Source organism: Stenella coeruleoalba, assembly GCF_951394435.1.
Source record: "Stenella coeruleoalba genome assembly, chromosome: 7".
In the NCBI taxonomy this organism is placed as follows: domain Eukaryota; kingdom Metazoa; phylum Chordata; class Mammalia; order Artiodactyla; family Delphinidae; genus Stenella; species Stenella coeruleoalba.
The window spans coordinates 87,310,090-87,323,336 of NC_137153.1; the positions used below are offsets into that span (position 1 = coordinate 87,310,090).

Here is a 13,247-nt window from a genome sequence, read left to right on the forward strand (position 1 = left end):
AGTTGCTGGGGGTGAGGGATCCCCTATGCCCAGACAGGCTCTGCACTGACAAGAGCAGGGCGTGGCCTTGGAGAAATGGGAACTGTTCAGGTTTTCAGTCTGCTGGCTTCCTTTTTCTTTGTGGGTTTTAGAGAACAATCAATCATTTCTGTCATCTCACAACTTCATCCTTGACTTTATGGGTTTCAATGGAGTTGAGACAGTACCATCTACGGTAGAAAACTTTCCTTCAGGAATTCAGTTTTGAAGCTCTGAGAGCTCTGTTGGATGCACTCTGGACCAGACTGGAAAAAAGAAGGAGCTCCCAAGAAGATCCCCAGCCTGGTACTCATGGTATTTCTCTGGATCTTTCTCCCCACCGGTGAGATTCGGGGCAACTGGGGAGAGGGCAACCCCCTAACTCCACAGCATCTTAGCATCCTGGATGTCACTCTTGGAAATCACAGACCCATATCAGCACCACCAAAGTCCTGGGCTCTCAGAGAGAGGAATAGCTTTGTCAAGGTCACACTGAGTTTGTGGCAGAGCTGGCACAGGAGCTAAAATCTCTCAAGTGCAAGTCCGGGCTCTGTTCCCCGCACTCAATAGCTCAAACTCTGCGCAAACTGGAGGCTGGGATTTTCCTCCTGGGAAGCCCTGAGGTGGGCCAGTGCCAACCTTGAGGATGGGCTCTCAAGGAAGTGACATTTGTGAAGGCCTAACAGGACAATTCACTGTGTGGTGCTTCACATGCAGAGGCAAGTGGTGAAGGGAGTGATGGAAATGACTCTGGGCTCAGAAGAATCTGCAGCAGCCAGAGTGTTGGCATAGCCTCCTCTCCCTGGACTTAGGACGCCTGCCCACTTTGGAGAGAAGACAGGGTGATAGAGCGATCCATTCAGCCCCGTTAGCATCCCTCCTGTCTGATAACCCCTATGGAGACTTGGTGAAAGGAGAGACCGGATCTTCAGGAAAGGCACATGCAGAGCCCCCAGTATCCCCACCCAACCCAGACCCCTAGCCTCCCACAGGCACCAGCCCCTCACCTGTTGATGGAACTGACGCTGGGCACCGTGTCATTGTCACACACCCGTTCCGCCAGCAGCCGGTCCCTGATCTCCCAGGCAAACATGGTGGGATTTTGGCGTTTATACTCAGCGATTTTTTCCACCACTTTGGGTGTGGCAACCTTTGGTTTGGATCCTCCAATTACCCCAGGCTTGATGCTCCCCGTCTCATAATACCTAGGACCCAAGGAGAGAGGAGCTTAGCCATGAGAGACCTGGAAAATGGGTGTTGGTAACAAAATAATGGATTATTCTGTCCAGGAAACGTCCAGACCTGTGCTGTCCAGTACGTACCCACTAGCCATATGTGGCTTTTGAACATTTAAAATGTGGCTTGTTTGAATTGAGATGTGCTATAAGTATCAGATACACACCAGGTTTTCAAAACTTAGTACAAAAAAAAGTAAAAATCTCATTAATGATTTTTCTATTGGTTACCTATTGAAATGATCATCTTTTTAATATATTGGGTTAAATAAGCTATAGAATTAAAATTAATTGTACCTCTTTCTTTTTCCTTTTCTAATGTACTATACTACTAGAAAATTTTAAATATCATGCATGGCTCACATTACATTTCTATTGGACAGTGCTGGTCGGAATGCTCTGCATTAATTAATTAGTTAATTAATTAATTAATTCTGTCACATTTATCTACCATTGACAGTTTACAGAAATCTTTCAAGTTGGTTTTCCCCTTTGATCCCCACAACACTTCTAAAGCACATAATTTTGAATTTCTAAAGCACAAAATTCAGTTTTGAATGACTGAATGAGTGAACGAATAAACAAATAGGTCTCCATCTACAGATATAAACAGAGATCCATAGAGGTTAAATGGCTTGCCCGGGCTCACCCAAGACCCAGTGGCCAAACTAGGACTGTGGCCCAGCCTCCTGAGGTACAATTTCCCCAGAAAGCTGCCCTGTGCCTTTAATTTGCCAGCTCTCCCATCCCCTAGCAGACTCATTCTGTGAAACTGTCCCCCAGAGTGCAACTTCTTTTTCTATAAGAGATAAACAAGAACCCTGGTGTAAAATTACAAAGAGTGTTGGATTCCAGAATTAGCTAGAAATATGAGTTACGTATAAGTCAAAACCCAAGCAATCAGAAAAACAAACAAACAAAAACACCCAACCACAAGTCACCGCAGCTCTTCCAGGGACCGCCCCTGAGGTAAATCACTGTTTCCAAGGACATTTCCATGCTATCAGCTCTTCCTTGTTAATGCAAATAGGATGTCAGAGTTTTACAGTAAAACCGAGACCAGGGAAAAGAATGCCATGAAAGAATATTTCAGGGGAAAAAAATTACTTGATTCCTTTTCTGAATCTGAGCCTTCACTGGACGTCTCTCTCAACATTGACAGAGGAATTCTTGACTTCCTCTTGCAAAGATTATCTTGCAGTTGAAAAAATTTTTTAATGAAAAAGACATTTTAGAAATTGCTGGAAAATTTTAAACCTAACAAAAGTTTATAATAGGTAAGGGAAAGCGGTGATTCTCCCATGTGATGGGTGGGAAAGGTAACCCAGAACAATGACTGGTTACATTTAAAGAGATGCTTCTCAGCTTGGGTAAGTCTGGTTAGGGCCAAGTTAGTGAACATTCTAGAAACAGATGAAATAATTTGGGACCAGTGATGTGGATGCACAAATTCTGTTCTTCACTAAGAAGAGTGAGTCATGTACAAATTTGGACCATAAAGCAAAACTCAATCTGTGCTCTTTCATTCTCTAATTGCTAAAAATTTGTTATTAGTCACAAATAGGTTTTAGAAATATCCAAGAAAATACTCTTTTGCCAAAAGTCTAAAAAAAGTATCTAAATCAAAGCACACAGCAATCTCTGCAGATTTGGCAGATCCTTTCAACTTTACAATAGAAAAATATCTGTTACTATCAACACAACAACTCATTATTTAGTCAGAGTGCCTTAAAGTTTACAGAGTCTTCCTTGAATTATCTTCATCCTCACACCAATCCTGAGAGGCCAGCATGGTTTTATAGAAGGGAAAACCGATGATCAGAAGATCAAGTACCTTGCCCAACTCCCTTCTGGAACTTAGAAGCAGTCCTGGGCTTTCAAACCTGATTCTGAATCCAGTGCTCTTTGCACTAGAACAAACTGCTGCTTTAGTTGTAAAAATTAAAATAATACTAATACTACTAATAATGATCCCATGCAATTGTAGAGAGCTTTACTGTTTACCAGGCATTTCCATATGCATCTTGTCACTCATTCACTCACTTAATCGACAGTCACAGAGGGTCTGTTAGGACAAAGCACTATCTTGGGGCAGGGGTTCAGACACACAGACAACCCTGCGCTCAAATATATTAGCTGAATGGGACTGCAGTATTCATGCAGAAACTCTGAGAGGGTGGCAGGATGAAATCTCACCCCCCAGCACTTGTCCTGCTTGTATGGCTGTGGATGGCAGTGCCCATGGCTCTCCATCCATCCCACCTTAACACGGCCAACCATAGGAGGCTATGGTCTTGATACAAGAGGTCTCTGTCTTCCTTTTGACTGACACATGGGCCAGGCACTTAGAAGGTAGCCCTGTCACTCCAGAAAACCCCAACTGGCAACTGTGTCAGACTAAACAACCACCCTTTCATCTCAGCAAAACAGGCACGCCGCACTTTGGCTTATACACAATAAGACGAACAATAGCCACTAACACACAGTGCAGTTCGGCGCAAAGAACATTAATTTGAGAGTAAAGAGGTGTAGGTGCCAGTCAGTGGCTCTAATACTAACTCGCTGTGTGACCTTGACCAGCTCAACCTCTCTGGGCCTCAGTTATCCCATTTATATAATAAGGGGAGGATGTTCGCCCTGCCTACCTTGCAGGGCTGTTGTGAAGACAGAAATGCAGAATGGTTAAGAAAAAGCTTTGTAAAACATAAAGAGCACGTGTTGCGGATTAAAATCCTCTGAGTGTTTACTACTGTGTAACATACGACCCAATTCCAAATGGCCTGAACCTCCCAGCCAGGCTCCAGTGAAAGAAGACAACAGCCCAGCTTTCTGGGTGGATTTAAATGCCACCGGGCTGTGCCCCTCGAGCCCCTCCAGAGCTTTGAGCTCTGTGGACTGAATGCCCATACTCCTGGCAGACCGCCACCTTTCCGAGATGACTCTGCCTGCCCCAGGGACCCTGCCTGCCTTGCCATACAGCCTCTGAAAGCCACAGCCACCACACACCACACGCTCTCGACAATCTGTCACCCTGTGTGTGCCCATCAAATTCTTCGGTGACCAAAAAAAAAAAATCAGTGGATGGAACAACCCCAGTTCAGAAATTCCCAGTCACACTGTTTTAGGGCTGAACTTGTTTCTTAAAAGGCAGTTCTAATTAGAGTGACATTTTGTCCACTGTGGTTCTTAGTTATGAAAATAATGAGCTATGAAATTCCAATTTATTGTTGACAACTTAAACGGCCAGGCACCCGAGCGGCGCGTAACTTCCGAGTGCCACTCTACCTAGTGACAAATCTATTCCGGGCCGCGGGAGGCTGCCGGCTGGGCTTGGGAGGGTCACTGTCTCTCTCCTTCAGTCCCCCAGGGAAGATGTGGAGGGCTCCCGGGCACCAGAACGTGAGGACCCGGCATCTGGATGTTCCCTCTGAGAAGGGCTCAGCATCTTGCCCTGAGAAGATTTCAAATAGCAAGCAAAATGTCGGCTCAGCAAAGACATCTCAGCAAAAACAAAGGAAGGGCCTCTTTTTTCTCTTTCTCTCTACCTCCGTACAATGAGAAGGCTTCCCAAGAAGATATCTAAGATTCACTCAGAGATGGTCTAAAATATTTTTCTTTTCTCTCTCTTATCTTGTCTTCATTTCTCTTTCTGTTTCTCTCTCTTTATAAATCAGTCCATTTCTTTTCTGTTTTGTTTTTTCTTTCTCTTTATCTCCCTCTCCTCTAGTTTTTTTTCTTTTTCCTTCGACTTTCACTCTCATCCTCCTGCCTAAAATCACCATCTAACAAAAACACCACGCTGATGTCCTGACCTTCTCCTTGAACTCGGGCTGGGGCTCGTTTGCTGCTGAGTACTAAACAGGAGTGGAGTGCACAGCCTCCTAGAGTGACCTGGGACGGGCAGGGGCATAAGGAATAAACAGGGGGATATGGTCTCTAAAGGGGCTGCCATACCCCTGGCCCTGAAACCTCTTCTCTCGGCCTCCAGCAAGTCTCCTCAAGGTTAAATACTGTTGTTCCCTCCATCTGAGAGGATGTCTTAAATTCCAGCCGATGGAAGGGAAAGAGTAAGCAGAAAATCACAATGGCACTGACATACTTCAAAATATTTATTTTCTATTCAGGCGCCTGTTCTCAAACCGTAACGCAAGCTACAGGCCAAAGGTTGTTTTCTGACCTGGCAAGAGAAATCCTGAGAGAGCATTGACAGCTAAACCCGAGAATGTTCCTGGCTGCCAGGGCAGACCTATAACAACTTCACATGCCTGGAAACACACTTGCGGCTTTGGTTTGGGAGTACCGTGAGATGCAGATGGTCTTGGAGTTCTTAAGGCCTCTTCCCAGCCCGAGTGCTGGCTGACTGGCTAGATGGACCTGAATCAGTCACTTCGCCCTGTAGATTTGTCTCCTCATCTCAAAACAAGCTTCCCTGGACCATCTCACCCGAGAAAAAAAAACAGGCGCATTAAGAGGCTGCAGAGCCCTCTGGGAGAATTGGCATTGTTAGTATTTTGCTTGCAGCAAATCGCCGGGTCAAGTGGCACCTTTCAAATGTCAGATTTGAGAGTTAGTGTTTGTTTGGGTTTTTTTTTTTCCCCTTCTCTAATTTCATGTATATTTAGGATGCCTGTCACTATGAAGGAAACAAAACATACAGAAGGAAAACACTACAGCCCAAAATAATAAGGTAGATGATAACCCAAAACTGAAAATGACAGCTGACTTTTAAAAATGGAATGTGCTTTTTGAAAACATTAAAATGAAACATTGAAGTCTGGTTATGTGATTTTATAACTTGTAGATTTTCCACCCAGCCCTGCTAAGGCCCTGAGCTCACCAAAGATGTGAAGGGAAATTCCCAAGAACCTCTTACTTCTGGGTTCTTTGGAATAATTCACCAGGTTTTCAGAAAACATGTCACCCTCTTATCTGAGTCACCCCGTTCCACAACAGGAGTTTCCTGGAGCTACTTTGAATTGAATGGCCTCAAAAGGGCTTTGCAAACTCCAAAGTGCTATGCATGTGAGAGAAGCGCCACCATGATTCTCACTATGACACTGCCACATTGGACAGCTTCTGGGTCATGTTTTAGGTCATTATTTGAAAAATCAAGGGAAGCCTGAAGCGTCTGCCTTTACCTGCCAAGGATTTTGCTGACACAACCATGGCTGACTCGAAGCTGCCTGGAGATGTCGCAGGGCCTGACACCTTGATGAGCAAGTTCCACTATCCTTTGGCGGACTACATCTGGGAGTGGCCGTCCATTCACAAAAACCCCCCCAAGCTGATTCACTCCTCCATGTCCTGAAACAGATCAGAAACAAAAGGCAAGAGAAAGGGTGGTTAGAACCAGTCACACAGGAGCAGAAACACTGCTTTGAGTACCCAGAGTCCCTCTGATCAGAAATGGCTGCGGGCTGGCTATTTGAGCCTGGGGTCTGATCATGCAGGCTACATGAACACCTCAGATTGCTTTTTAAAATTAACCTTAGCCTTTGTCCATCTTCAGCCAGTCATTTGGGCTATTGATAGCAAGCATCTCCATACTATGTTTCCTTTAGTTACTAGCATTTTCTTTATAATTTTTTTTAACAATGGAATATATGAAGACCTCAAACTATACCAGGGACAGAACTTATTATATACATGATGCTGAGGTCTAAGATAGATCCTAGGGAGAAAATACATTTCCAAATGCATAAAATTTAAAGAGATTTTTTAAAATGAAACTCTTTCCTTTTAACAAATATCTTTAAAAGTGAAAAGGACTGCTCTAATAAAGCTAGATCTCAGGGGGGGAAAATACTTTTTAAATCAGCAATCTGATTCAAGGGCTAAGGACTTTAAAAAACATTTTTTTTAATAGTATCTGCAGATTACTGAGACAAAACCCAACCCTTGCCATGATAAAAACCCTTTCTTTAAGAAGGTGCAACTCATACCTCAATAAAGATGGGGAAAAAAATACACAAAAAAGGTGAGGCTGACATGCAGACTTGACCACTGTACCCTCTTAGAGCACACGAAAGAAATGGGTCAAAGGATCACATTTCACTCTAGTGTATCAGGATTTGTTATAAAGGAGTTTCCCTGGAATTTTTGGAGTGTTTTGCAATCAACAAGCAGCTTTAAGTTGGTTCAGGGGAAATAAAGAAGCTGGAGAAGGCTTCTGAGTCCCAGGTTTTACAAGGGCTCTGGGATGGATTTTAAGTAAAAAGAGCTCGGGAAAGTATCTCCTGCACCCAAAAAGCTCCCTTCTCTTACATTAAGGTCCATCTGGAGGGAAACAGGGATCTAAGTAAATGAAGAGCCAAACCAGTAAACACAGAGTGATCCAGTGTAGCAACACCATTGACCTCGTAGCTGTTAATCAGCCACTAACTGACATCACTGAGGACTGTCAAAAGCCAGAAGCCAAGTCCAAGCATTCACCAATGCTGCTGGCAGCTCAGAGGTCAAGGAGGGGGAAATCTCCTCCTAAACTGGGACTTGACAGGGACTTGACGGTACCAGGGAAGCCAGGGCATCTCAGAGGTCACACACACACACACACACACTCCAACTCTAAAACATAAGGTAGCCACCTCATCTCAGCTATTCCCCCCCAGCACTCAACTACTATCCGTGTTCATGAACAGTATCTGAAATAGAGGGGGAAACACTACCCATAACATAACCTATTTCCTAAAAACTGCCAAAGCTCTTCATGAAGTTTACCATGAGAGTCCAAATTGAATATTTCCCCAAACTTTCAAGTTCAGGTTGATTTCAAGGGGGAAAAAAACCCATTTTATAGGTGACGACAGTACTTAATTCTAGTTCTAAGCTGAATTTCTTTTTTGATTTTTAAAATGAGCTTTAAACAGTTTTAATTGTTCTAAAACACTCCAGACATAAGAAAAAGGAAAACCATCTCGAATAGAATTTTACAGTTAAGAACACAACTACATAGTTCATCTAAAACAAAAAGACTGCAGCCACCCCTAGTCAAGGGGCTTAAGAAAGCTTTGTTCTGGGGTTGGGAGCACCTAATAAAAAAGAGTTATATGGATCTTTCAATAATAGGCTGGATTTAAGAGGCAAGTAAATTGAAAATTGGTACAAGCTTATCTGAGAGGACAAAAAGGAAGCTAAAAGCACCTAGCACACTTTTGAGATAACCTACTAGTCCAGGCATTGGAGCCATCTGTAACGGCCTGTTCCCTATACTACTGGCAATTTAAATTTTCTGCCCAAAACACAGTGGCAAACTTCAGAGGACTTAAATTCCAAAAGCAGTCCTGCAGGACATTTGTGAGCTTTGAGGACTGTTTGTATCATGGAAAAAAACCTAAGGGTCAGACACTCTAGGTGACAGCAGGTCCCCACACCCTCTAGTCTTGACCTCAAAGGCCAGGCTACCAATGCTCTTGCAGAGTCTGATCCACATATCCACAGCTGACACCAGACCCAGGATGACCTGGGGGTCCCCTATGTCCCTCAACTTCCTGGAAAGGCCCCCAAACCCACTTGGCCCTCTGCCTCTCTCCCAGTCCTATCTATTAGAGCATGTCAAGGGTGGTGGGTTGGTGATTTAAAACTGGAGTCTGAGAAGGCAAGGTCTCTCACTTACCCCAAGACTGGAAAGAAGTGAAACCAGAAACCCGAGAGAAGTGAGACAAGAGGACAGGGAAAGAAATCAGGAAAAGAAATGTGAGGGCAAGTGTACAAAGAGCGGGAACTCAATGAAATGAGACACACAGCAAGGAGAGAGAGCCTGGAAGGGAAGCCTCAGGTTAGAAATGAAGAGGAGGAGAAAAAGGAATGGATTGGCCAGAACGGGGAGAAGAGAAAGGAAAGAAAGGTAAATGTGGTGTACAGTGGGAGGCAATAAGAGAGAAGAGAAAAACGGAGGAAGCCTAGCATGGGGGCATTTGGAAGACAGGGGACATCTGTGGAGGGGGACCTTTGTTTTCTGGGACCCCCCCAGCTCCAGCCCTTCACTTCTTCAGAGAAGCCAAGTCCCATCCTCTACTTCCTATGGACTCCAGCTGAGTGAGGGTTCATCATGTGGGAGGTGCTGGAGGGGAAGACATGGACTCAGCTACACTTTTCAGGGCCAAGTAGAATTTACAGAGAGACTGACAGAGAGACAGATGCAAACAAATCAAGGCAAAGACCAGGAAACAGACACGCAGATACAAAAGAAACACAACCCCGCCTCCATAGGGCAAACAGAGCAGGGTTTGGAGGAGGGGAGGGCAGGGGAGAAGGGTTGAATTGCAGATGCCCCTGGGGCCTTCGTGGCTCTGGTCTGGAAGGGGCTGGACTCCACAGATGCTCCTCAGGCCCTGATAAGGACATGCTGCCCACCAGGGTCCCCCTGTCCACAGCCCCAAAGACCACACCTGGGCATAGCATCTTGGGGAGAAGGTCTGTGCTGACTCAGTGGTAGATTCAACTCCAGGATCCACAGGGTCATTGAAATTCCCCCTATTGACATCAGAGAGGATGAATGAAGGGACACACAAACATGCAAACAGGAACACAGGAAAGGCAGGGATGAAATCTCCTTAATGGACTCTCTGACAGACAGGTGCTGGCACACATGGACAGTGGGGCCATGGATACAGACATAGTTAAACCAGACGGATAGTGCCTTGCACTTGTGTTCAGCCACCCAGATGTCCGCTGCCCACTCTCTGGAATCTGAGTCCCTCTCTCTCCCCTTCTGTGAATCCTCAAAAGACTGCCTCCAGCTTTGTCCATGTGAACTTCCTGTCAGTCCTTTTGTCTGTCTGACCTCAAGATCACACTCTGTAAAACGGGTGTAGCTGAAAGTTTAGAAGACACTCGGGGAGGAGACTGGATATAAAAGTGCTTTATAACTGGTAACTAGCTGGGGGTGGAGGCAACAGAACTCAGAAGCCCATATCCTGGCGATGCCTGCCCCTCCCCCTACACCACCTCCCCACAGAAGCCACCCTCTAGTGGGGGGAGAGGGGAAAGGAGTTGGAGGAAGAAACTGACCAGGGCCAAGAAGGAATATGAGAAGGTGGGACATGGTCTGAGCCCCTACTAACCAGGCAACTTCTCAGGATCTACTGTGCACCCCTCCACTCAATCTCCAACAAATTGGGGCCTACATTGTGCAAGCAAATAGCTTTGGGCGTCAGAACCAACGGCACTTCCAGAGAAGGCAGCTCTGGAAGCTAGGCAGGCTGGGGCCAAGCCCCCACCATGCTGTAGGGGAAATTGAAAACAGAAGGAGGGAGCACTTCTCAAGGAGGGGGCAGATGACAGCTGGGACAAGGAGGGACAGAGACAGGCATTAGCGGTTGGCTAACCTGCACCTGGAAGGAGCTGCCTTCTTCACCCTCATGCACAGTCATGGGACCACCAGTTCTGATGTGATTTCCCCAAGGGCTGGGGCACAACCTCTGGGCCGCCAGGCTCTGTGCAGAAGAAGGCAGTAAGCGGATCCCTGCAGGCGAGGATAGAAGCGCAAGGGCAGCCCTCCTCATTTTGTCCTCAAATCGCTCCTTGACTAAGCTAAGGGCTTGGTCACCTCTCAGAGTACTGACCCCAACTCCTTTGCTTTCTGGCTCACTCTGAGAGATCAGAGCCTCCCCTGAGCCGGGCTAAGTCTGCACAGGAGACGGCTCCTGGGGGCGCTGGGGTCACCACGAACTGGAAACCGTTTTGGCATAGGCCCCAAACGGTGAGGAATCGTTTGGGCTGGAATCCGAGAAATCCGCTTCTCTCCACAAATCTCTCCGCTGCTTTGGTGGATGATCTCGGACTCGGGAAACTGACACAAAGAGAAACTGACTTGCCCGCAGCCGGCCCCGCAGCCTAGATCAGCATTTCCCAGCCTACCAGGCCATTCGGCCCTCCCGGGCAGAAACGGACACATTCGCCCGGGAAGCTCGCCTTCTCTCCAGCCGGGTCTCTGCTGCCTTTGTTAAATAGGGGATCCAAGGCTAAGTAAGCAGGATCCTGGGCTGTCTGAAGCCTTGGGGAGGGCTCCCAGCGCAGAAGCAATTCCCTGACCGGAGGCCCGTGGGGGCCCGAGCTGGGCACCCAGCTGGATGCCGCCGAAGCCTGGCGCCTTGCTCCAGCCCAGCTGTGCAGCGCTCAGAAGGAAAATACGATTCGTTCCACTTGGAATTTCCTCGAAATCTCCGAATCTAATCCGGCGTTAACTCACCGTGAGAGGTGCGCTCATCTCACAGGAGGGTGTGCTAATGGGTGAACTGGCAGATCCCGACGGGTCAGGCAGCCGGCCAGTCTCGCCTGCGCCCAAAATGACCCTTCCCGTCTCCTACACACGTGATGTCTTTCAGAAGGCGAGGGTGCCTGTATGGTGACTAATTGGCTTCTTCGTCTTGATTTTTTTTTTTTTTTTAAGGGGAGAAGCCATCATGAGGCAAGTGTCCTGAAGAGGACTTGATTGTGTCTTTAAGGGTCTCTGTATGAACTGGAGGCTTCTAAGCAGAAGCTCAGCTCAGGGACGGTTACTTCGTTGATTTTTCAAATCCCACTCCTCAACTCCAGGATGCCTTTGGAGCTCTGAACCTGGTGTCCTCGCTTAGCTCTCAACCTCTTCCTCCACACATACAAGCACACAGGCACTTTTGGGGCCCCACTTTCCCTCCAAGCCCCAGTTTTGATCAGCCCCACCGCTGAAAAAGGCGCCATCGGGATCGGGGTGTGGGGCGCAGTCTAAGACTCAGACTGACCTCTCCCTGCAACTTCGTACCCTCCAACTGGCCCGGCCCAAAGCCCTCTCCGGGTCCGAGTCAGGAATCTCCCGGCACGCTGAGATGTTGCTGCCGGAGCCCCGGAAAGACTGCAGCTCGCTGCCTACACTACCGGTTGCTGGAGGCGGGATTCCCGGTGCCAGGTGCTCCGGCCGGGTCGACCAGGCGTTTTGCTCCACATCCCCTGCCTGGAAGCCCTGCACTTTGCAAACTTGACTGCGCGGCCACAAAAGTCCTGGGTCCTCCCGTCCTTAGTACCTGCCCGCGGTCCGGCACCCCCAACCCCGTCCCGGCGGGAGAGTGAGAGAAGCGAGCTCGCCGCCTACTTACTATGCATGGATGCAAACGGGTCGTGCTTACAGTGTATTTCCATCGGGGCGCTCCAGACTGCAGGCCGGCCCACGCTGCCGCCTCCCGGCGCCAAGGGGCTGCCCAGCGAGGCTACGGAGCCGCGCCGCCAGGCCGGGAACTGTGCGAGCTGGGCTCAGAAAGCACTGCTGGAGCTTCTGTTCCTCTCTCAGAGCCGCTCTGCCGGAGATCGCCGAGAGCTGCGCCTTGAGGCGGGAACGGCGCTAGTACAGTCCGGCTGGGAGCGGTGCGCCCAACTCCTGGTGGCTTCCCTCCCGGGCTGGCTCAGGCGTCGGCTCCGCACCCGGCCCAGGGTAGCTGCGGCCAAGGCGCCCGCAGCTTCGGGGGCATAGTTTAGGGGCCCGCCTCCGGGACGGCCTGGAGCCCCCCCGCCTCCTGTAGGAGCGGCTCTAAGGAGGCCTGTGGGACACACAGCCCTTGGATTCACTCGGGGGGCAGCGAGGCCCGCGGGTTGCCAGGCTGGTTCCGCGGCCTCGCTGCCTCTGGAGTCTCTCCTCGATCCCTCGGTCTCCACCGGATCCTTTCCCTTTCTGCTTCTTTGAGTCTCTGGGGCTCGGACTTGCCGCTGCAGCTTCTCTCCACCCGGCTCTCCGACGTCTCGGACGAAGTTGCAAAGAACTTCCTCTCTGGCGGCGCTGGGGTCCTGGCGGGTTCTGAGACGCTTATGCCACTGAGGTTGGAGCCAAGACTCTGGAGTCCCCGGGATCCCGCAGCCCTCACACCCTGGGACCCACTGCCTTCAAAGTTCCCTCGGCCCCCGCTGCTCCTTCATCGCCGGGACCAGGAATGGGGACAACAGCGACGATCTCCTCCTCGCCTGAGTATCTGTCTCGCACCCACCAACTCTTCGAGCTTCCGCTGCCTTCTCTCGGGGGTCTGGTTC

General features: G+C 48.5%; 1 protein-coding gene across 1 annotated transcript in view; it reads right to left on the minus strand.

The window, feature by feature from the left end:
- PAX5 (paired box 5) overlaps positions 1–12,611 on the minus strand; it is a 177,141-nt gene extending 164,530 nt beyond the window's left edge. The window contains exons 1-3 of the mRNA XM_079926413.1: positions 12,326–12,611; positions 6,392–6,557; positions 1,026–1,223 (exon numbers count right to left, since the gene is read on the minus strand). Coding sequence (XP_079782539.1) covers positions 1,026–1,223; positions 6,392–6,557; positions 12,326–12,368 — 407 coding nt within the window. The 5' untranslated portion in view covers positions 12,369–12,611. The remainder of the gene's footprint in view (positions 1–1,025; positions 1,224–6,391; positions 6,558–12,325) is intronic.
- Between the last annotated feature and the right edge of the window lie 636 nt (positions 12,612–13,247).